Source organism: Thermobia domestica, chromosome 7, assembly GCF_964235325.1.
Source record: "Thermobia domestica chromosome 7, izTheDome1.hap1.1, whole genome shotgun sequence".
In the NCBI taxonomy this organism is placed as follows: Eukaryota; Metazoa; Arthropoda; class Insecta; order Zygentoma; family Lepismatidae; genus Thermobia; species Thermobia domestica.
The window spans coordinates 237,794,681-237,820,780 of NC_137460.1; the positions used below are offsets into that span (position 1 = coordinate 237,794,681).

The 26,100-nt window shown below is 33.5% G+C and overlaps 1 protein-coding gene across 2 annotated transcripts in view; it reads right to left on the bottom strand.

Annotated features, from left to right (window-relative positions):
- Nucleotides 1–1,391: 1,391 nt before the first annotated feature.
- The window catches only part of LOC145690778 (uncharacterized), a 53,370-nt gene continuing 28,661 nt past the window's right edge, over nucleotides 1,392–26,100 (bottom strand). For both annotated transcript variants that reach the window (XM_081766033.1, XM_081766032.1), the window contains exon 4: nucleotides 1,392–25,547. In XM_081766033.1, coding sequence (XP_081622159.1) covers nucleotides 24,836–25,547 — 712 coding nt within the window. In that variant the 3' untranslated portion in view covers nucleotides 1,392–24,835. The remainder of the gene's footprint in view (nucleotides 25,548–26,100) is intronic.

Genomic DNA, 26,100 nt, shown 5'->3' on the forward strand with positions numbered 1-26,100 from the left:
TGCGCGCAAAAGTGCCACATTCTCTTTCTTCTGTGTAGGTATTACATCCAACTCCAACGTACATTAGAGCATCGAAAAGATATTTTCCTCCATTTTTTGAACGTAATTCCTACGAGCTATATTCTAGGAAATTTCTTCAAGCAGTGACAAAATCAAAATGTAAGTGAGCTACACTAGGACGCTATTTTGGTATATTCATAATAGCAATGTAATTTTTCGTAGTTTAGTGGTAAGGGGCGGTTTGCCAACTTCAAGGGAGGGGAAAAGCTCCTCGAAAGTATTCCTGGAAGAAGATTCGCCTCACGGATAAATCAAGTGTACTCTCCCAGCGCATTTCTTTGTATCATTATGCAATGTATCAACACGTCGTGTTTTGTCCATTTTTGTTGCTTCTGTGCAGAGAAGCGCCCTACTGAACGGAATTACATATTAGGGGGAGGAAACCCTTTATTGCAGCTTACTTTTGTCCAATATGTATTCACGCAATGTTTGTGAATCCCTGTGTCATTTATGAAGAATCCCTTCTACATTCGTTCATCACATATGATTTTTGCATTTTTGGATACTGCATGTTATGTTTTTTTTACATGCCGCTTGACTTTCCTATGCACAGTCGTTTTAAACCTAATTTTGATCCGAGTTATTTTCCCATTTTCACCCACTCGTAATTTGGACAGGAAGCCATTCATTTATCATCCGTCATCATTAGAATAGAAGATTTAATTGTGATACGTTAAACACTTTGTTTCATTTAAATTCTTTCTCCAAGAGTTTATACTGCACTGAGACAAAATACATCACTCACATATGTGTATCTCTATCTTTTTTTCTTTTTTTTTCAAATTCTAAGTGTTCTTGTAACTTGAAAGATGTACCTTTGTTGAAACCTTATACTTGATTGTTGTTCATTTCCCTCATTTAACGTTTCATAAAATACTCGAAGGAATATTCCACTTTCTTTGGGAGTCATCCTTGCGCCGCCACTGCACTATATCCGATTGTGCACTAATAGAAGCTATGATTAAAAATTATGGATATTCTCTTTTACTCGACTTCGATCCGATGTTTTGTTCTCGAGTTATGGCTGTTTTTACATTTTTCCGACAATTTTTTTTCCAATATCTTGGGAACGGTGAGAGCGGGGCGACAAATTCCATCACTTTCTCAGATAGTTTTTGATGCTCTATCGAATGGGGGGGCTCAAAATTAAAAAATCGCAAATAACAGACAGACACACAGACGTCGAGGCCTCAGTAACGAACTTTTTAAGTTCGTTGAAAAAGCCGTTTGACTTGTTTTCGAAAAAAAGTATTTTTTTCTCAGTCCTTGCATATATACTGGTGGGTTAAGGTAGCTCTACCAGGAAATATGCTGAAATCAAGAAATCTGGGTATGACTCAAATTTCTATATTTTTATTTAACTGTACTGACACCTCTCACATACTCACAAAGAAAATATCAGCTACTAAAAAAAATGATAACAATGGAAAATACAAACGAAACCAGGAGCGCTGAACAATATTAAAAAAAAAAAAAAAAGATATTCATCGAAACAATTTGTAGCCATTACCAAGGGGAAAAAAACATATTGCACAAAAAATATAACTACAAAACGAGAAAAAAAAACTTTTTTTTTACTGTAACAAAAGAAATAGTCCTATTTCCTTTAACAAACCTAACATAATCCTTTTGCCATAAACAGTTATAATTTTATCAAGTACTTATCACTGTATATAATGTTTGCAGTTACGTGTTATAAAAAAAATATGAAATATATACATACTATACACATACATACATCCACACGCGCGCGCGTTTGCACTTAGGCACACAAGTTATCAGAAACATTCAGATATCAAAAAACACTGAGGTGATCCACTATAATATTGAAAAAATGTTTACTTCTGATTTATCTAAAATTTATTATAAAGTTCCATGAATTATAGTCTAAAGAGTTTCTTTTAAAATATAAAAACATATCGACGTAAATATAAGCTTACGAAAATTGATTACCACGTCCACATTTATCAAAGATTGTTATTTCTTTTTTATGAGGTAAAATTACAATCATATGAACAGCTTTATAAAGGAACTTTCTTTGTATTTTTGGAATATGTTTCCCTTTCATGTTTGCAGCTGATAATTACCCTCTACATATGAAACACATAACCACCAACACCTGTAGATTAGGCTTTACATTCCAAAAGTACGAAATAATCTCCCTAGCTTATTTACCATGATAGAACAATTATTAAGTACTTATCATTTCTTTTTTTTTTTATTTTTTAATTTCTTAAGTTTTACCACTGAATTCGACTTTATCATCAATTTTGCTACACATTTATTTTCAAAACCAGTACATTTCATTCAAAGTTTGTGTGATAAGTGCGCTCAAATATACCATCCAGTTCACATTCTCCTCTTTGTTTCTTCGAATAAATTTAAATAAATACTATAAACTCCAGTTTTACATATGTACGTATAACAAGACTGAAATATACATCTTACAATACCCCAAATCCTATGCACATTCTTCATACTACTTTTTACGCTCTATACGTGTTTTCATTTTCATGAATTTGTGGTTGAAATGTTCAATAAGATATTTCTAAAAAAATTAAGAGAATAATTCCAATTCTTTTGAATATTACTTTTCCTTTTTATAAGTAAGAAGCTCACTCTTTCCTAATATTGGTAAGCTAAAGCTTTTCAGTACGTTAATATTTTCGAATGTATATTGCCAGTAGTATTAGTACAGGCAGATCCCTTATATAAATACGCCAAAATATGCAATAGCCTGAGTTTGACCTTAAAAAGGGCAGCATCCCCAAGGATTATGGGGCTCTTTCCACTTTTTTTTATTTTTTTTATTTTTATTATTTTTTTATGGGCCGGTAAATCTTTAAGGGAATCCTCATTGGAAATGCCTGTAATACCCGAAAACTCTTGTTTACCCCCTATAATTAACTTTGCCGCGGGATTAACCTTGGTTTCTAGGTACCCAAATATAATTTACAAGCTTACAATAAATATTATCCACAGACCAGTAAAAAACTTGAATTTTGTCAAGTTTACATAGGATTATACGTGTAGAGTTATGAGAAAGTACATGTGTATTGTTATAAGAAGGAAAACTAGTATGGGATCTGTATCACAGAAGAAATGTTTATTTTAAATATAAAAACCTGCGAATAGTTATTGCTGCTACCCATTGTGTTCTTAATAAATAGGACAGTCCAGTTCATGCAAGAACAAACAATCCCTTACTTTTGAAATATTAAACTTCGCTTAAGCACCTGTCTTTATTAATTTAGACATATCTGTTTCGATTACTCCTTGTCATCATCATCTGTATATGACTGTTAATTAATTTTTATATTAGTTCGTAGATTCATATAACGGAATTTCTTTTCACTTATTAAAAAACACTATTCCACTACTATATTTCGTTAACAGCAAAAATACAACTGTGAATTTATTATTCCAATAAACCACCTGAAAGATTAACTTCTGCATCACACAATATGTGGCCTCCTCTTTATGTCTTTTGTAAAATAATTCGTAGATGATCAATCAACTATTTTAATGTTATGTCCATACCTAAATGTTTACATTGATTCAAATTACAGAAATAATAATTAATCCTTATTTTAAATTATTCAGCAGTCACGTACCAATGATAAAAACATGGGAGTAATCAAAACGTATAAAACTGCACTAATAAACACGAGTACTCAAGCTAATAAATGGGAGTTCAAGCTTAGTATTTTATTATTAAATAAGCAAACTCAGTCCATTTAGTAATCCCTCAGTTTGTAAATTATACATAAATAACGATTATTCGGTGTGTGTATGCACAGTGACAGTACGATTAATTTTCACAAACGTTACTACTATGAGAATGGATTTTTTTCTTTCTTAAATCACCAATGACAACAGAAGGAACTATGAGTTTGTTATAGTGTACAGCACTTCCCTATTATTTGAAGGAAATATGTTCAGACACCGTTTACATTTCCTTATCATAAATCTTACTACAAATTCTGTATAAACGGGACACAGCATGTGGATAGAACTGATTTCTAGTAACACCATTTTGTTTTCATATTATTGTCGCATCACATTATTTCATCCCTCGCCGAATTTTAATCTCTGTGAATCAGCAACGTTCACTCACGAATTCACTGTGGTGAATCACAAACGAAAGTGCATACCGCCCTCTAGATGTGTTGTTAGTAGTTGTGAAACAATTCGACCAAATTTGAATGTACTCGTAGTTCGTAATAAAAGTATATTCAAATTAGTCAATTTTCGGAAATTGGGGAAAAACTGTACGGACCGGAAAGCACTTTCGTTGGCAAGATTGCACCAAACATGAGGTTGGAATACAGATATCATTTTCCACCGGTCAACAGAGTGAACGCTTGTTGTTTCGTTTATTTATTTGTTTCTCTGTACATAAACATGAAACGGACAAAATGAAAAATCTAACGTGAAGAGTCGTCCTAAAATTGCTCAGAATTATAGAATATTTTGAAGCCGACGAAACATCAAGAGAAAAATGTGGAAACACTGAGAAGATTTAAGGTAGAGTACAAGGTATCATGAAGAACAAAGTATATGAGATGGAGTTAAGTTTGCATTTCTCTTACGAGCAGAATTGTTTATATCTAGCCATGATAACGAACAGAATTTATACACTTTATCATTTATTACCTTAAAGTGTATGAATGTTCAATATTTACGGTATCAACGTAATCATTTCGCATGGCAAATGAATTTGGTGATTATAATTTCAATGCTAGATATTTCACAGTATTAATATATCCCTTCGCTTAATTGTTTTTGTAGTGTTTCTTAAAAAAAAAAATCTTGAAAATAATTGCATACATAACTTACACAATCTCTCCAACTGTAACGCTTACAAGTCGAAACTGAAGCATCATACCATTTTAGTTTCACATGTAGATCTCTTAAAACGTGTTGTATAGAAAAGTGAAGATTACACGGGAGTGATGTCCCACTATTCCAATTCATTCATATGTTGGTACGTTTCTTTCAAGGATAGGATTCTGAAAACACCAGGTACGAGGCACAGCATTGATACATAATTCACGAATTTATTTTAATACTCTCGTATTACAATCAATACTTTCAACGAAAATATAGGTAAGTAAATTTCGCTATGTTAACATACGTTGATACAGATACGTTCAACATCTAGACCGTTTTGAACTCAACGTCCTGATTACTATTTTGGAAACGAATATTGAAAAAGTAAAGGAAATTTTAATTGAGATGCACATTATACACACAAAATCACTTTTAATGTTGCTTTTGCACAGTTGCTGTCCTACATGCTGTAATTTCTAGCTGTTCGACGAACTTTGCATTAATTAATTAATTAAAAAAAGGTTAATTGCCCGATATCTACCACCATCTTCCCTGCGCTCGCTCCCTTGGAATCTTTCTCCATTGCTATACTTTTTATTCATTTATACTGTTACACTATTGAAGTTTATGCAGTATTTGGAGTACCCTCGCTTCACACCCAACTCTCCTCTCCCTTTCCTTCCTTTGGAATATACAAGCTAACTGAACAATTGCATTAAAGGGAACAGTGAAAAGTAAAGAATGAACCTGTATTTGGACACATTTAAGGCTATAAAATTAAACTTCACTTTACTGAGTTGTTCTCGTAATAATAAACCCAGCCTGTTCTCTTAACATATTTAAGAGAATGTTCGTTATTAGCAAATGTTCATTTTACATTGATGCTTATCATAATGAAAAGCCTATTTTGTTCAATACACTGCCTCAAATAATATGCAATTCAGTACTTGATAATGGACGTCATAGGTTATTAAATTTAATAAATTTAATGCGAAAAGATGAAAAAAAGAAAAGTATTTTGTATATGGAGGACTTACTATGCAATATTTACTCAAACATCTGTAAATAGTTTTCTATACTCTAATAGTAGCATTTAATAATTTAATTTTCGAGAAAGTGTATCTATGAGAGAAGGTATGCGAGGATTTACAAACTATCTTACGAAATTTAAAGGATTTTTGGATGGTCCTATCTTCTAGTACAAAGTCTACTTCGAGGATAAATGTGTAAAGAAAGAAAAGCAGCAGAAGGAACGTTATTCACGAAGCCCCAGAGAGGCCCGAAATAATCATAGTAGGATACAAGGTTGATGTCTTATTTAAATACATGTATCCGTGAATAAGTGTATCCTCCATACGTTTTTACAATGTAAATGCACTTAATGGAAGAGCCAGCACACGTGCAATCACCATAAACGAAACTCTCGAGTTGAGGTACGCAACATCTTGTAGTAAGGCCATTATTATAGTTTATAGATATGCAGAGAAAAAGGATAATAAAATGTTCCACGAATGATATAGGGTATCATTCAGTACAAGCCTTTGCAAAAACTGCGACGCGTAACACAGCGCAAAATGAACAAAAATGAATTATGCCGATTACAGCAAACTAAATTGGAAATTTTAAGTTGCGTTTACGCAAACCATCATAGAATGTACCCGATAAACACCGTCTACTGAACAATATTTACAGGTATTATTGTGTTGCTTCAGAAAGTTTACAATGAACAAGTTTTTAATGACTTTACTTCTGATTTGATTTCAAAAGCTAAGATTAATAATTTAACAAAATATGATAATTAACAGTTACATGACATGACACTCAGAAAACAGTCAATATGTAAATTTTCGAATCTCCGCCACAATTTTACCGTACAAATAACACAAACATAATGTTTTAACATTACGCACTTTAGCATGAATAGTAATTCGGTATACCGTATTAACCATAACAGATTAAGTACTCCCATTTCGATTGACTAGCACAAACATAATTTACTGAGTAAAAATTCGTAACATGACCCAGATTTCTTCATTAATAGTAAGCCTATTAGCACTGTCATCACTGCCACAAAGTAGATGCGCTGTGTATATATCTACCATGCTCTCTTGAACAAATATGAGGAAATTTGGGAAGTGATTCAATTTGACAACTGATCACCTTTTCAAAGTAAACGGTGATTTTTTTTCTTTTCTTTCTTTCTTTCTCTTTTTTTTTTTTTTTTTTTTTTTAAAGCTTAAGTACACTTACTATTGATTCATGATTGTACCCACATACAGGAACTACAGAAGTAAGTAACTTCTTTAGAAACTCCTGTAGTTTGCGTATTATCTCGAACACAGGCTATCATCCGCTTAACTGTTAATTTCATTTGGTGCATTATGCAGAAGAGAAATTTACTAGCATGAAAAACTGGAAATAATTGTCGATATATCCCAATTGTTTACACTCCCTATTTTGGTTGTTACAGTAGTAAACTTTCCTTTTCCAAACTACGCCACAAAATATACAGGAGAGTACATCAAAGCTTGTGTTCGAGTTTAACATCTACACTGTGACTTAAGAATTTGTAAACAAGTATATATATATATATATATATATATAATATTTTAGCCAGTTTGTTTACAGTGCTACTGCAGGTAAACCTGTGCAAAGTTGTACAAAAATTTTAACGACGAATAAAAGATGATTTAGTCAAATACATGGTCTCAAATATGTTTATCTCCGTACCCCATTATTATTATTTACTATGCGATGAAATACATTCAATAAAATGGCAATATATATATAACAATTACGTATTGCGCCCGACCTACATTCGATATTTCTCGTAATAAGAAATAACTAAAATACTTTTAATACAAACAGATTATTCTAATATCTTCTTTTCGGTATCAGACCTTTTTTAAAATTAAAACAACATAATGTTTGACGAATTTTATTACAGTAGACTCCCAATTATCCGAGGCAGTCGAAAAAAAATTGCCACTTCACCTTCTCTACAACGTTGGCACAATATAGTAGCATCAAAGAGAGATCAAAAGATGTAACAGAAAACAATCACTGACTTTTCCACTCAGTAAGTGTACTGTGAAATCTAAATATATTGTTTTTTCTTTAAGTTTTAATCTATTGTAATGAACAAGCACCTAATACAGCTTATCTCCATATTATCCCGAGTTTTTGCGTATCCGAGGTAGGCTCAACCCCATAATACCTCGATAAATCGGAAGTCTACTCTATATTGATCATGATAACACCGGATCATCTTAACCAATATATATAATTGACATCATCATATAATTATTAATGTACTCTACCTTAGTTATTACGATCAGTGCATGAGAGAAAACTCGTAACTTAAGCAAAAATATCAACCTATAGTTTTTTTTATAACTGAATTCCTCGGATGCGTACAAGAGATCTGCTGACCGCGACGTGAGCAAACTATGCTTAATTCATTAGTTTTAATGTGGAATTAATGTTTGGTATGCACAGAAGTTTGATAACTGTACATGAACAATGTAACAACCAATGAAGGTTCTTGACGAAAGCCACATCGGTAAAACAACGATAATTTTATCACTAAAAGGTAAGAAGAAAGAAAGCTTCAGGAAGCTCTACATAAAAATTAGTGTATCAGATAAGGTTTCATTCCTTAGCTAACAGAAATAAAATTAAAATTTGTACTGATATGACTTCCCTCAGGAGTTAGCTTGGGTAACAACCTATGAATGTATAACACATTATTTAGTCAGATGGGTTTAAATGTGAACAGAAAAATTTGCTCAGTTTTACAATAAAATTCTGTGGTGGTGTAACATAAACCAATATACGGATTGTTTCAAAAGAATTAAGGTTTTGTAGTATTTATTAGAATTAATTTACAATTATAAATAATACATTAAATGAAAAAAAAAAAAAACTCAAAAGTTTTGTACGCACGCATGCGCATGCACTGTTTGCTCTGTCTGCCATTAGAAAGCGCTACTAGCAAAAATGGCGACTAATGAGCAGAAAGCTTTTTGTGTTTTTACATTTTTGCAAAACTACATCTGTAGTTACAGTGCAACATACTTTCCGTATTAAATTCAATTGCAATCCACCAAGTGATAATAACATCCGTACATGGTATCATTAGTTCGAAAACACTGGCTGTCTGTGCAAAGGGAAGAGTACGGGACGACCAAGAGTGACTGATGAATGTGTTGAATGAATGAGAGGGTCTTTCACGCATAATACCAAGAAATCAATTCGGAAGGCTAGTGTAAATTAGCAATTCCAGTGACGTCTATGTGGAGAAATTTAAGAAAGAGTTATTGCAACAATTATTCCAAACACACTGATCAAGGTTTGGGAAGAATTCGCCTACCGAATCGATGTGTACCGTGTGACGAATGGTGCTCACATTGGACACTTGCAGCAAAACTGTTTCATTTGTCGTATTATTTATAATTGTACGTTAAGGTTAGTTTAAAGGGACACGCTTTGCTGATAGATGTCACTACAGTCTTCGTATCTCTCTCTCATGTATTTTTTACCTTTCACGAAAATTCACGATTTCTCATATAAATTTCAACCTAGAGACTTCAAATTTTTTGAGAAGAAACTTCATAACCCATCGAAGACAACAATCCGTGCCGATTTTTTATTTAGAATTTTCTTCATTGTTGAAATGGCTTGTTTGTTGAAAGGGATATCCAAATATTTAACAATATAACTCTTTCAACAATGAAGAAAATTCTAAATAAGAAATCGGCATGGATTGTAGCCTTCGATATATTATGAAGTTCCTTCTCCAAAATTTGAAGTCTCTAGGTTGAAATTTGTAAGAGAAATTGTAAATTTTCGTGAAAGGTAAAAAACACATGAGAGATATACGAAGACTGTAGTGACATCTATTGACAAAAGTTGTCCCTTTACACCAACCTTAAATGTAATAAATACTACAAAGCCTTCAAATCCCGATATTCATTTTGAAACACCCTGTAATTATGGGTGATGAAATATAAGGTTAGCAAATTTCAAAAGGAGTTTCCACACGAACAAAACTAAATTTTTCATCAAAACCTAAGACTAAAACAATATTCGAGGTAACAGCCGTCTCCTAGTGACAATGAAAAGTAGCTGAACTCTGTAATAATGGAAACATTACAGTCCTCATATGGCCGATTATGCTCTTTAAAGTTTTACTATTGTTGAGAAAAGTTGGTTTAGTTCATAATTAAATATATATTTAGCTATCAACGTGTCATTTTAAGTTGTTCTACATCTTAATAATAATGTAAATGCCCGAAAAAACGTGTTCTCGAATCTCTGTAAATAATCTAACATTAGAAGCAGATTTCAGTGTTACCTTCGACAATGTTACTACACACAAACATTATTCGAGCTTTTCAAAACTTATTCTCAAGTTTCAGATACTTATTAATGAGTTAAAACAGTTTCGTATATAGAACCATGCTGAAGCGGTAGGAGAAAGAACGTAATATTTGAACAAACTACCATTTGACGAAAGTTACTGTATCTTCAACCAATATTGCAGTTAGTTCCAAACGCTACTCTGATCGCATTTATTTACTAAAGCATACAAAATTCTTAAACTCTCAGGGAATACTGAAGACATGTCTTTCGTGGGAGCACAAAACTAAAATAATAATAAAACAGAAGGCTCTTTACGGATGCTGACTGAGCTACGCTATATCAAACTCGTAACCTGTAATTTGGTTGTTTCGTTTGCTTTAACAGAAGTTACTTTGGATTAAGGAAAATTGCACAGACGCAAAGGCACTTCATATTTATTGCACAGATTGATTTGATAACAGATAGAAACTTACGAAGTGTGGAACAAATCCATTACCATATTAAATAATAACGAAACAGTATCTCCCTTGTCTATTATATATACATATTTGTCTATATATAGTTGTTCTTCTGAATTATACAAATTTAAACATTAAAATCACTTTCACAATTTACTTCTTGTAAAATATGTTTCAGTATTCACTTTCTAGGTTTTGGATTTAGGGTTCTTCTTATTCTCTGACTTTAATGGGTTCTACTGAAAATATATTTATTAATGATTTACATATAATTCCTCAGTTAACTAGTTACGTTTATGATCGATACAACTTTAGGAATGATGTTTACTATAGCAAGTATCCCATAATACGTACACGGACATGTAACTTTAGGACTGGCTTACGAAGAAATAACGCTGTATTCAATTTCAATGTTTGAAAACAAATATAGATGATATATTGAAATTTTATCGTACAGCAAGGAAAATTCTAGCTCGAAAGGGGCTGATTTCACTTCTCAATCCAGCTATCAAACGAATCATTATGGCTGGAATATTCCTATGTGGCCCATCTTATTACCATCATTCTCTAGATACAATCTCTAGAGAACTTATTTTGGATTTAGGGTTCTTCTTATTCTCTGACTTTAATGGGTTCTACTGAAAATATATTAATGATTTACATATAATTCCACAGTTAACTAGTTACGTTTATGATCGATACGAATAATACATTAATTTGTAAGTAGGAGCGTAACTACAGGAAGGTAAAATTGGTAGTTTTTGTTTTGCCTCTTATTAATTTTATACTTAAGTTTAATTATACAAAATTCTGATTTTTATATTAGCCATGGGCTCTTTTCCGGTCTTTCATTTTCGCTGTCCATTCCAAAACTATTTTCGTGGCGCTTCCACGGTTTGAAGGGATCGAAGACCAAGGATCCTACAATAAAGAGGATAAGCTTATTTAGCGGTATCATAAACCTAGCCTATATGAGACGTGGATCTACATTCTAAGGTGGATTGCTAGCGTGTTCAAATTTTAATGTTCTTTTACCGGACATGGAACCAGATGCCATATTCATCTAAGACGCACACACCAATGGGGAAAATGTCACTACACGTGTTCAAACTTGTCCGATCAGTTCAAATGAAAACTTAAAAATTATTAGCATTTGTTTTCTTTACACTAAATACAAGAGGCAGGCGAATTATTAAATTTTGCTCTTCATAGATATTTGTACTAGATGTAGTTTATGAAACCAAGAGGACACAAGGAAATGATATATGTATGAAAATTTCAGAATTTTTTTAATAAAACTAAGACCTGTACAGCAAATTGTAATAGGGAAATATCTGCCACATTATTCTTAACCAAATGATATAACTGACCTTATCGTGACTATGTATTTACCCAAGCGAGTAATGCACACACACAATAAGGTCAGTTATATCATTAACCTATACAATTTCCGGATTTTATCTCACGAAAGAGAACACTAACTGGTCTGCATTTTTTATTTGTCAACAGCAAGGATATATGGACAATCTATAGTTGGAGCAGGATTGAAACTACCACGTATCGAACTCGAGGCCCAACGTGCATGAGTTAGGCACTAAGTACGTGAGGAAGGAAAGACAAGAAGAGAATGACCAGCAGCATATTAGTAGTAATAGAATAGCATTAGTAGTATCAGAATATTAGTAGTAATAATATATTGTGAACATTCTATTGGTTTCTTTTGAACTATAACATACTGGTACGAAATTTCATATAGAGATGTGTTTGATACACAGAATGCAGAGAGATATGCACTATGGCTTAAAAAAGAAGTTTCATTTGTTTTGTTCCATTGACGAATTCTGCCAATTCACTTGTAAGGGATGGGGAAAATTTACAATTTATTACCGCTGAGACAAAAAGGCACAGCATTTGCTAAATACAGGAGCTTTTTGCTTCAGAAAATACGAGTCTAACTTTCGCTTCCACTAATTCAATATTAAGTCACACACAGGAAAAAAAAAATAAAATATATACGATCGGCTGATTGATATGTTGGTGCATCTGCTAATCCCCATATGCAATTGAAATGAGCAGATTTCAGATAGTGTTGTTCTAGATTGTAGTTATGCTAGCGAAACTAGAAGTCTGAAAATAAGAAATAATAGGACAACATGGGCAACGCAACTAAAATATCGAAATGAATATCCAATAGTTAATTTTCCTACAAATCTAAGAGCGTTATAATAATCTTTTTCACACTTTGTTTCTATAATTACGCTACGCAGCTCACTGCTATTTAGCTTAGAAAAAAGCATTTTAAATTGAGTATAAATTATAAAACTAAACATATTGCTTTAATTTAAAAAATATTGGGCTCACACACAAACTAGTGAAACCACATATGCATAAATTGATTTCCAATTTTAGTGTATTATTACGAAAAAAGCCCATCCTCCATATTTAAAGGTCCTTGGTTAAACGTGAGACTAGTGCTTTAGTTGAAAGACTAGTGCTTTAGTTGAAAACAATATTTTGAAAAACGAAGAAAAAAGGGAATCAATAATTACTGAGCGGTATACATTTATAAAGGGTGTTTCAAAACAACACTGACAACGTTTGGAAGGTGATTTCTAACACTAAGTTAAGACAAAAAGTACAGACCAACCCGGGTGCAGAAATCCATTTCGGACTTATAGGCTGCCGAAAAAATGAAAAACTGAACTTTAAAGGTCCATAGGTCTAATACTATGGGACCTTCCGCAGTCGGGTCAAGACTTCACTTAGGAACTAGTATATGCACTATCCAAATATCCATTTTTCAGAATGCTATGGTACTTCCGCAATAATTTTTATAGAGGTACTGGTAAGTACTTCAAATTATATGCCTGTAGAAAAACTCTACAAAAATTGTTGCGTGAGTACCGCAGGATTCTGACACATGTATTTTTGGATAGCACACACACACACACACATTAGTTCCTAAGTCTTGACCTGACTATGTAGTATTTTAGCCATGGACCTTCAAAGTTAATTTTTTTCACGTTTTCGGCACCCTATAATTCGAAATGACTGATTTCTGCATCCAGGTTGGTCTACACTTTTTGTCTTATCTTGGTGTCAAGAATCACCTCCCAAATGTTGTCGGTGTTGTTTTGAAATATCCTGTATATAATTTTGGAGCCGAGACCATGTAATTTTTATTACATTTATAGTTTAAAATTGATTTTTCTTCTATTATAGCATCGCATATATAGACGAATGTTGTCAATTAAATTTCCCCTTTAACACATCCATGAAATAATACAATCTTAACTCAAGAACTGGAAGTTTATCTATATCGAGAAACGTAATACAAAGGCAATAAATTATAGATTTTTTCCTTTATTTTCAACATAACTTCTGTAGTAAGAAGAATAACAGTTGGAACATATGTGCTACCATGTTTTTGGTTCAAGAAAACAAGACTTAGCAACAGGGAAATGGAAAGTACTTTTATCTTCGGTTAGAACCAAGGGCGCCGATTTCTCTGTAAATTTGGGGGCATTCAGATGCAGAAGGTATATATATATATATATGAAGATTTTAAGACAAATTGCACTCAAATTATGCCAAATATTGTATATTCATAAATACAATAGGAGGCCCACATGAGCTTGGGGGGGGGGCTTGGCTCCCCCCAGGATCGGCGCCCTTGGTTAGAACGAAGAACTTAGATATAACTTGAAGAACTCCACAATGATGAGCAATATTATTTTGTTATTTGCTTTCAAGACACGGCCACCTAAAAAGTTCCCATCAACTATAAAGCGTTTCATAGGAATATTTTGTTTCCATATCTTATCCTCTGACAGACACTTTCAATATTTGTTTCTTTTTCTATAGACATAAATATATAATGTAACTGCATCTTAACTTGAGAACAAAAGGTAAGTTTAAACAATGAATTGAAACACACCCACCCACAAAACCTTGTATGTTCCCCTTCTTTACAAATTACTGTAGTTTGTATTTCTTTTAAAATTTTCTTTGTTCCACCATTAAAGCATGCTAACCAATACACTGGTCCTATTTTGATTAACCACCGATGTGCTTTTCATCACGAATAAATACGTATGTGTACCTATTAAAAAAGAGTGAGCAAAAAAACACGACTCCTACCCCCATATGTATGTTCTTCACCATAAAATACACTATTAACATTACAAATATATACATATATATATAATAGTGTATATTATATAAAAAGAAGTTTAAAACAGTGCTTTATATATAAACATAAATAGGTGACGCATTTTTACACGCTACAGTTGTCATGTTCTGTACAAAATACGTTAGATAATTATAATATAAACAAAACTCTGAGACGTACTAATTCTTAATAAGCTTCAGATATTTCTAGTAGCATGATGTCTCGTTGTCATATTAAATAATAATAATAATAAAATTTACTGCTGAATTAACCAGATTTTATGAATGTTTGATATGAATTCCAGCTTAACCCCATTAGCGAAATAAATAACTACGTATTGCTAATATTTGGGAAAAAAATTTATCAAACAAATTTAACTTTTCGAACTACGGGCATCGTGTTCAGTTGTAGTGTGATAGGTTCCTAGTTCGATCCCCTGGACCATGAATTTGTGATGAACACAACACTGTTTCGGTGAGTTTTCTCGCCTTTCCCATATTCTCATTACTCCAAGTCTTTTATAATCATTCCTTTAGTCTAAACGGCATGTCCGTGGGACGTTAACTTACAAATTTCATTTATTGATTGTTTATTCAAATTGTCTACGTTGATGTCGATGCAGAGCTTTTACATTAAGTACTTACTCCGCCATGTCACAAAAAAAAAAAAAAAAAAAAAAAAAAGTGCTACGCAACACAAAATAAACTTTAATTTTTATAACGCTAACTTAATTTCAAATGCTTCGTGGATCCTGATCTCTTCATTTTCAGTCCTAAACCGAACACTGCTTCCGTTTCGTCATTTCAACGAAGAACAAAAGGCCACATCAAGTATATTACTTTTGGGCTAATGCTAAGTAACAATTACATGCGTTATTTATAAACCCTTTTTGAGAGTCTGAAACAGTTATGTAACGATAAAACATAAAAGGGAATGCTAGGGAAATCCCATGCTTTTGACAGTTATCTCATTTTCGAAAAATAGAAAGTAGGCTGGAGTATTTACACTTCCAAAGCTTACTACGGCGCTTTATTTCTACGAGGCACATTCGGAAAGCAATCTCTAATTGGTCACTGTGCGTGAAGTAGTGGAAGTAGCAGCGGTACCATCTTTGCACAAACGTGCGCGGTAGATCAGTCTGTAGCCAGCCGTGGTAGAGTGAAGGTTGTTCCAGTTTTGTACCGTCTCAAAATGTGCTGCTGCAATAGAAAACCCCGCCAAGTGTGAGGTGCGAACTTTCGTTCGTTTTCTCACGGCAAAACAATATTCGGCAGTAACTATTCATCGGGAACTTTGTGCTGTGTATGGACCAAGTGTGCTGAGTGAAGCAGTTGTTCGTGAATAGGTTCGTTCATTTAAAAGTGGACGAACAAACATTCATGACGAAGAGAGGAGTGGCAGGCCATCATCAGTGGTCACTAATGAAGTCGTTCAGAGAATTGATGGAAAAGTTCGTGAAAAACCACATTTCACGATCTCGGAGCTTTCCGTTGAACTTCCACAAGTTTCCAGGACTGTGTTATTTGAGGAACTGAACGATGCAATCGCAGGCTGGCTCAAGGCACAAGCAGAAGATTTTTATGCTGATAATTTTTTTAAGGTAGTGCAGAGATATGACAAGTGCTTGAGTGTTTATGGAAACTACGCTGAAAAATAGAGCAAAAAAAGTAGTTTTCTGACACACATAATAAATTCTTTTTATTTACTTTGGTGTTTCTTTTTTAACCAATCGAAGGTTACTTTTCGAATGGCCCTCGTATAAAATGTTGAAGTGCACATGGTATCTTTGTCGCGAATTCTATGGAGAGACTTCAGTAATTGCTATATAGTTAATGATGCCGTCAGACGCTACAGGAAAACGGCCAGGTTTTCGAGACAACATTAAGCACTCAACTTCAATTGTGTGATTGAATGAAAACCGTTGTCATGAAGGAGACACAAAAACAGATATTGATTTTTTGTCGCAAAACTACCTCATTACTTCGGTAAAAAATTATGCTCAAAGATTGATCGCATTTCTACGATTGTGTGTGGCAAACTGCAATATGATACAAGATTGCTTATTAAAAAAAATAAGTAAAATTTTAAAAAAACGACTATATGAACTATCACAGATATTCATTTGCGTATGTCTTTAAATACTCATCCTTTCGTAAGACTTCTTATATTGTTAAAAGCCAAATTCTTGACAGAGAGATTTGTCATTAATAATAGCAAGGATTAAAAAAAAATATATCTTACACATTTAATAGCTCGCAAGTTATTCTTCGCCTTCGTCACTACTAGTCAGAAAATAAGTCCATGAAAAATACTCAGAAAAAAAACAAGGATGCCAGATTCGTTCAAGGTCACTACTTTCTAGTTTCGGTTCTCGGACACGCACAAATTTCTCATCTCACCTCATACTATTGGTGTATCCTGCAAACCACGAAATGGAATCACGTTGATCTGATGGTAAACCATAAAATTACAACTAGAGTAATGCCATTTGCCAAACTTAGTTTTTAAGAACAGAATCACAAATATATATATATATATATATATATATATATATATATATGATACACTTCGCAATCAAATAGGTTTTCCACTTCTTTAAGAAGCTCAGTACAAAAGGCTGGAAATGATTCTGTTATTAATCCGTATGTCCCGCTTGTAGTTGCACCGCAATATTCCAATAACTCATGCCAAATTGTTGTCAATGTAAACTAAGGCCTTGTTATTACTTTGATTTCACTGATTAATTTATGTATGACTAAGAGCTTCCCATTTGAACTTCTCCCATAAAAACTATGAACTTTCTCCGGTTGAATGATTGCTATATGAAAAGAAGCTACAAAGAAATATTTTTACCAAGATTGGACGTCTTTAGCATAAGTATTAGTAGCTTTGACAGCCTCCATACACATTTAGCAGACATAATACAAATCTTTAAAGACAGGTTGATTGTCATGCATATAAATCTGTCACATGAAGTTTCTGCTTACAGTGTGAAAACCATGCTCATAAGGAACTAATGCACCATATTGACCCGCATTAAACTCTAACAGGAACTTGTAGCTGAGGAATGTTTGAAAAGCACTTACAAATTAATTGTCATAAAGAAAACAAATTTCGCTTTGGATGCGTAACAACGAGCAGTTTGTTCTATGACCATTTGAAAGTGTTAATAATAATAATTATTATTATATATCTTTGTTTTTCCATTATTGAGAGGTAACTCCTCCTGAAGTCTTTTGCTCCGATCATTAAATTCATATAATTAAGCCCTATAGTTAACTATTCTATGATTCAAGTCATTTGGCAATCTACATCCCTTTTTTTAAAAAAAAATAGGTAGTCGCTGTACTACGCGCAAGCATCAGCAATTTCAATTCGAGGTGCCAAAAGACAAACACATTGAGAGAAAACATTTTCCCTCTACGTAAAACAAGTTTTGACCGACTGATTAACACCTAGGCCAAATTACTTACGCTAAATGCTTGGAATTTGAGCATTACATAGGATTTGTGACGTATGGTATTATTAAGGAAAGATTTTTCGTAAGAGGAGGGGAATGAGGGGTTGCAATTATCAGATGTCCATATCTAAGAATCCTATTTTTTAACTTAAATAATTATGCACGTGTTTCACAGCGTTTTTGGTATTTCACCTAGAAAGGAAGAAAAGAGGTGGAAAGAAAAATGGGCTAACAATTGTATTTATTAAATTATGATATTCTTTTCCGGAACCCATTACGGTTACAGACATGGACTTCGGTATTACGACCCATGTTTCAACGCTTTTTGATGTTTGATTTGCAAAGGAAGAAAAGAAGATTGGAGTGGTTTACTAAGATGACTATGATTCGCGAGTTTTAGATAAAAATGAAATTTTGTATTTCGATTGAACATAGAACATAATTAACACGTGTTAGATTTTTTATATTTGAATTAGGAAAGAATAAAAAGACTGGGGATGGTTCACTAACATGCTCATTGAGATGTTCGAATTTCCTATGAGACTTCAAATTCAGACGAATTCTATGTGGTCTGTCCAATAAATACACGAACTGAGCTAGTAGGGTGACCTTGAGTTGAAGTTAGGTCATGCACACTTGCTGCTCTTGGCAGGGAACCCACTGGAGCGGCAGTAACCACCAGACCGTCGAGGCGGGCGTACAGCTAGAGGTGACATTGGTTTTGTGATGTCGTGTCGTTGTTGTTCGTGTCGACGATGGATATTAATGAGCAAAAGTTCCCAGGAAATTCACGAAATGTTGAGGGCTGTTTATAGAAATAACGCACTGAAGAAAACAGTATTTTTCAAGTGGATCAAGCGTTTCCGTGAGGAACGCGCCTGCACACTCATCAGTGATTGTCCGCCGAGTTTCTGACCCGTAATTCGATCACAATGCTATATCACCCTCCCTACTCACCAGACTTAGTGCCCGCCGATTTCTTTGTTGAAATGTAAAGCAGCCACGCGAGTTCAGCACTGGGACGACGTCGAGACGATAAAACGTGAAACGACAAGGCACCTGAACAGTCTGACTTCTGAAGACTTCCAAGTATGTTTTCAACAAAGGACACGGAAGTGGGACAAGTGTATTGCTACAAATGGGGAGTATTTTGAAGGAATAAGATTGATGTACCCTAATTTTAGAAAATACTGTGTTTATGACATCAATTTGCGTATTCACTGGACAGACCACGAATATGAAAAATGAAGGGGAAAAAAGGCAAAATGTTGCTCGCAATGACAATGGGTACATTTGCTAGTTAATGGATGACAATAGCTGGGTGAAACACAAGAAATATGGAAATATTAGAACAAGTAGGGTATACGCTCAAGTTTTATGTTGGAAGTGTAGTGGTTCAAGTAACAGTCGTTTTCTTCAAAACTGAATACTCACTGTACAGTGCAAATTTAATCACAGGGTCTTTCTTCAAGTCAAAGAATTCTGAATTTGGTAGTTCAGCTGAAGTTTACAAGGAATTATACATTCCATTTATACGCGTTTTCCTTTTTTTTTATTATCATTATTATTATTTTTTAATCAGTTGGTGACAACTTCGTACTGTGACAAATTCAGCAGCTTAAAAGTTTCCTTTTACATTTTTGAAAAAGAAAAAAAAAAAAAAAAAATGGTTCGTTTAAATACTATGTTATTGACATCATTCGATAGAATGCATGTAAAGACTTTTCAACTATTTAAATAAGCGTCAAACATTATCGTTAAACCGAGTTGAAAATCATTAGGGCATGGTTTGAGAATAAACTCTACTGAGTAACGTGTTAAAAGATACGGACGAATGAAGAAAATATAATTGACGAACGATATAGAACGAACTCTTCTTAAGACAAAGAGATTGGTGGGAATTCGATCTTCACTTGCAGGCAACTGACCAATCAGTAACAGAATAATTCTATGATGATAATCATTTTTGTTTGAATACTAATTAAATACAGTAGACTACCAAGTATCCGGCTCGCGACTATCCGACCTAGTTTTCTTTTATTGTAATTAAATGAGGAAGCTACAGGCGTTTGCATTGGCAACATTGCCAAGCCATTGGAAGCGGGCTTCTACTATTACGCAATCATCTATTAAGGATTCTTTTTTTTTTTTTTTAATAAAAACTTATCTTACGGCTACCTTTTCATATCTGTGTATTGTAAAATCTGTTTTGTTTTGAGTCAATTTTCTTAAGAATTACGCCTACGATTCACGTTAATGTTTTGTTTATGTTTCCTGCATTTAAATCAGGCATTACAGAACTTATGTTAAAATGTGAACAGTTTACGCATGCTGTACGTTTTATTTAACTTACTTTTTCTCTAATAAATTCTTGAAACGTGCAGCGCAGTACATAAAACATTTATAAACTACTAGCACAGAGCCAAATGAAAAGAAAATACGTACTGTAACAGTGAGTTTTGGTATAAAAACTGTGTCTTCTGGTATTGGTGGGACAAAGAAATGGGTTCATAGAACTCCGGTCTATCCGGCTTTTTTTGTTATTCGGCCTACCTTTCCACCACATTAGTCCGGATACTCTATAGTCTACTGTAGTTTAAACTTCATCTAAAGAAACAAGTCCATATTACACTTAAATAAGCATACAATAAATTCAAAGCGCTCTTCAGTACTTCCATGCTCCTTCAAACTCTCAATAAGTAAAGCATTCATACTCAAAAATATATGCTTTGCAATATTCGAATGTTACGAGGTAAAGATGACAACCGAAATACTTTTTTACCCGACGAAACGACTTAACTTCAAATCAGAAGTATATAAAGACATAATATAACTTAAAAACATTTAGGAAATAAATTGATTTTTGGCGAATTATAACCAGATATACATACAAAATAAATATTTCCCATATCTGAAGCTTATTAAGTAACAAAAGACAATAATATACAAACGGAAAAACCCAAGTTTCCCATCAAATTGTCTTATATATATTCTTTTTTTTTACCCTGCATACGATAATATAAGCTAAATCGTCACTGTACCTATAAATAGAGCTATGAAACAATATATAATAATAATAATAATAATCTCATTTTCTATTAAGAAATAAATAATATTTCATGATCACACTATATACTTCCCCAGCACTGTTCCACCTATAAATATGAATATATTTATATATAATATATATTTAAGTATCACCTTCGGTGCGCTGATGCAGAGGTCTCATTTCTTGGTCACAAATTTATCACTTCGTCATTTTACTAAAGTTATCGAACTTTCACAGCTATTGTTTTTTATACATAAAACATACTTTAATTATCACCTCAACTTCAGCTAAATAGTTTTCAACCAGTCAATATTATTTTATTTATATAAAAAAAATAAAAGGAACCATAGATTCTTAAATAGTTTTAACCTAATGTATGGGATAATACAAGGTCAATTTCATCTGTTGACCATGATCACTTGCTATGTAAGTGCCAAATAAGTTACTTTTGAATTCTTTAAAAAATAATCCAAAGACAAAACAACAAAGAAAACTAGTTCAAGCGAATTAGATACATCGCTTGAAAAACGGTATCAAATTGTGCCTTATATTATCATTCTTGGTATGTTTTTATTAACTGCAAGAAGAGATTAAGCCATTGAATTAGCATTCTTACATATACTGTAATCCTCGATTTAACAGAATTCGGATTTCATGAACAAAATTTGACCAATGTAGTGAATGTAGTTAGGAGAAAGATACTGATGAGGCTGAAACTTTGCTCACATTTATTTTAAAAGATGTGCGGCTGATTATTGAGAAACACCATTCAACAAGAAAGCAAGTGGAGCTTCATGGTTTTTTTTCACGCATCTAATACACAATTGTAAGGAGTTTCGTGTGTTACTAATGCACATTATGCAACAAAATTTCAAATGTATTATTCTGTGATACACAAAGAGTGAAAAAAAATGCACGGCTAGACCGAAGCCCGAACCCGGGATCTCCGGCGTGCTGTGCCGATGCGTTAACCACTACATTACCCAGTCTGCTTCCTGTACAGCCATACACTCTGTCATCATGAAATCTGTGTCATTCAGTCAGAATATAAGGTTTGTATACAACTCCAGTTATGCCTGCATTCAGAACACCTCTGACGGTTGTATTATATATTATATTGATAAATACAGAAAACAACCGATTTTTAACACACCAACTTCTATTTGGTACGAATTCGAACCTAGAGGAATCTTGTGTGCTTAAAAACGGCTGTTTCCTACACTTATCAATATAATGTATTATCCTATTTAAATACTATTCCTAATACAATCTGAGATTTAAAGGGCACTGTTACGCCCGAATTAAAACGTTAAATCGAGTATTTACTGTACCAACATGTATTTGGCACGCAATCACATTTACTATGAAATCAGCATATAAACATTTGACAATGTAGCAGAAAGTTCTTCTCATGATTAAAAATTAAATTAACTGAACCGTCATTAATTAATAAAATTTGTGAGTAACTATACAATGCACAGTTATCACAAGTCTAACTCTTCCATTTATTTTCAATCTTAATTCTCTAAATATTTTTGTTTATACGGTCTACAATGTCAACAAAAGTGAACCAATAAAAACAGTTAGCTAAAATTTATTTGCTTCATTGTAGACGAACATTTTCAAATTTTACAAAACACTCTTCAGAGGCAATTAAGTTCAAGCAGTACATAGAAAGCTAAATTTGAATACTCAAATGATCACGACGAAAACAGTACGATTACTGCTATATTACACTATGTGAAGAATATCAGAGGAAGTAATTTTTCGACGTAATTACCAGCAACAAATAAAACAAAGCTTTTCGTGAAAATCACCTCTTCTTATTGTATTGATAGCTTTCTTGGGCTCAGAATAAGAAACGAAATTCATTACTTTACTAAAACTACTTACCGTATTTGCGTGAATACAGGCCGCACCTAAACTTTTGACACGAGATTATAGAAAAAAGTAAATCTCGAATAAAGGCCGCACTCCTAAATTTACGAGAAAGTTGTGTGTTGCAGCTTTGGATGTGTTTATCAGTCATCCATTCAAAGCTAGTGTAAGACAATTCTATCGAAATTACATCATGAACAAAGCAACTTCGGCGCAAGGAGGCAGTTTGCAACGTGTATCTGTCAGAAATGTGCCGTTGGATTTTGGCTGCTTGGCGGTCAATATCGGAAGAACTTGTCATGAAAAGTAAAAAAATTAAAAAAAAAACTGGAATTTCCAATAACTTGACGGGACTGAAGATGACTTTTGTGATAGTGATTCTGAGCAGCATTCTGGAACGTCTAGCGAGGGTAAGAATCAGATGCTGGTGATGCTGAGATAGTAGGAAGTCATTGTGCTTGATTTGGGTGGGTACAAACAAGCTGACGCAGTTTCAGTAAACAAAGTTGCTCTTCTTTTTTCAAGAGCAGTTAATGTGCTTATATAAATATACTGTATATATTATATATACACTGTATAACAAAGATACGTATTCTTATTAATAAAAGTGTTAAGTGTACAAGTGATTTTTGTGCCAGTGTAAGGAGTTATGAAGGTACCCAATGAAGGTGGAAAGTTTTGAAACACGATAAATTTTTCTGCTAGTTTGTTTTTAAGTCTTCAATAACTTGTAATGGGATTACTTTCAATACACAAGAGACGTGTTCATGCCATTTAAATTGACGATGTATCATCTGAGGAGGAAAAACTCTATTATAGGCAGCACCATAATTTTTCAAGCCTAAATTTAGGTGGAAAAAAGTGCGGCCTATATTCGCGCAAATACGGTAATTCATCTCAGACAGATGTAATTATGATTATGGATCATAACGCTTAAAAGTTGCGACAAACAACAATTGTTCAACAAAAACTTAAGTCATGTAACAGTCATTTAAAAAGAAATCAAAAATATAATTTTCTAACAATTTCTGACGCGGTTAAGACACTAATCTATTATCATTAGTGTAGCTGCATTAACAAACAAAATTTTGGAAACAACAAAATATTTGTTACCATTATGTACTTTGATTTTATTGCCGATAGATTCGTTGAGTTTATAATTTTCAGAACTAACAGTTCCAAATCCATAATCCCTTTCTTTGCTTGCTTATGACTCATATACATACACACACATATTTATATTGATTTAACAACGCTATCACCGAATATCGGTGTTATAGAAGTAACAAAATTCGGTACAAAGTAACTTCCAAACCAAAGCGATTTTGAAAGTTTAGGTATTCTAATTTACTTGCCCACACGAGAGCATATAATTTACATTAAATAATACAAACTGTCAAAAAATTTAGCAATAAAATAGTTTCCCAGAACATACACGTTCAGAAATGGTATTATACACTATCCGATACAGACCAAAAGTCTAAAAGCTTATTCAATAGCACAAGCATCAGTGCACCAACGGTGATTTATTCTTCCTTAAAAGACTAAGATATAGCGAGTCCTCATGTGGTGTGAAGTCGACGATAATTTTCCAGAATTTCACTCACAGCCGGTGATAAATTTGAACTGACGGTGGGCGTGCAAATGTACGGTTTGTTCCGCGTGTGGCGTAGTTTGTGGGACACCAAATATTGCTTGACCGCGAAGGTCTTTCCACACGTCTCGCACTTAAAAGGCTGTTCGCCTGAGTGACTGCTTCGATGCATTAAATAGTAATGCTTTACCACAAAACTCTTGCCACAAATCTCACACATATAGGGACCCGTAATCCCGTGTGTTTTACGATGTTTTAATAAATTATCTTTACGGCTAAAGGCCTTCCCGCACATTTCGCACCCGTGCATTTTTTCACCCGTGTGAGACACTGCGTGACGGACTAGGTGTTCCTTACGCGAGAATGCTTTTCCACAGCTACTACATACATACGGCCGTTCGCCGGTGTGCAACTTTCGGTGTTGCAACAAATGTTCCTTCCGTTTGAAGATTTTGCCGCAAGTCTCACAGGGAAAACTTTTGTCGCCGATGTTGCAATTCGGGTGATGGAGTGCCAGCTCTTCCTGCGACCCAAAAGTTTTGCCACACTTGTCACAACGGTTCGCGGAAGCAGAATTGGTAGTGCTGTTGTCTTCCTCGGATGTAACACTGGGCTCTGTCACAATAGGTGCATACACAGTTTTCATTCGTAGAAATTCTCCTATTTGGGCGATCGATGACCTGCAAGTAAAATAGTAAAAATTATTATCCAAATTTCTCTATCCTAAGAAGATACTTAGATTTATACATATATATTAACGTGTGCTACAAATTTCAAATTGGAATGATTTAGTATTTAAGAAACTTTTTATGTTTGGGGCCAAAGCGTAGCTCATCTGAAATTTGTAATACCGTGTATTTAGTCAATTTAAGGATGAATATTACTATTTTTTTAGGATAAGAAATTAAATAATTAATTTTATTTAGATATTTTTGACATTGCACCACAAGCTATTAGGACTTGAAACGGTTTTAATTATAAGAATTTACTAAAATGTAATGGCATAGAAACTAACCATTATGACTACTTAACACTGGAAATAGAAGCAATATCTACTGGTAGTTTTGCTTTGATGATTTTTAATTTATGTATTATTATTATTATTATTATTATTATTATTATTATTATTATTATTATTATTATTATTATTATTATGTGAACTTAATTTTAATTTTCCAGTCCACTCTCCGATCTCTACCAGCACAACCCCCTTTTTTGGTTGTAGCGTACAGC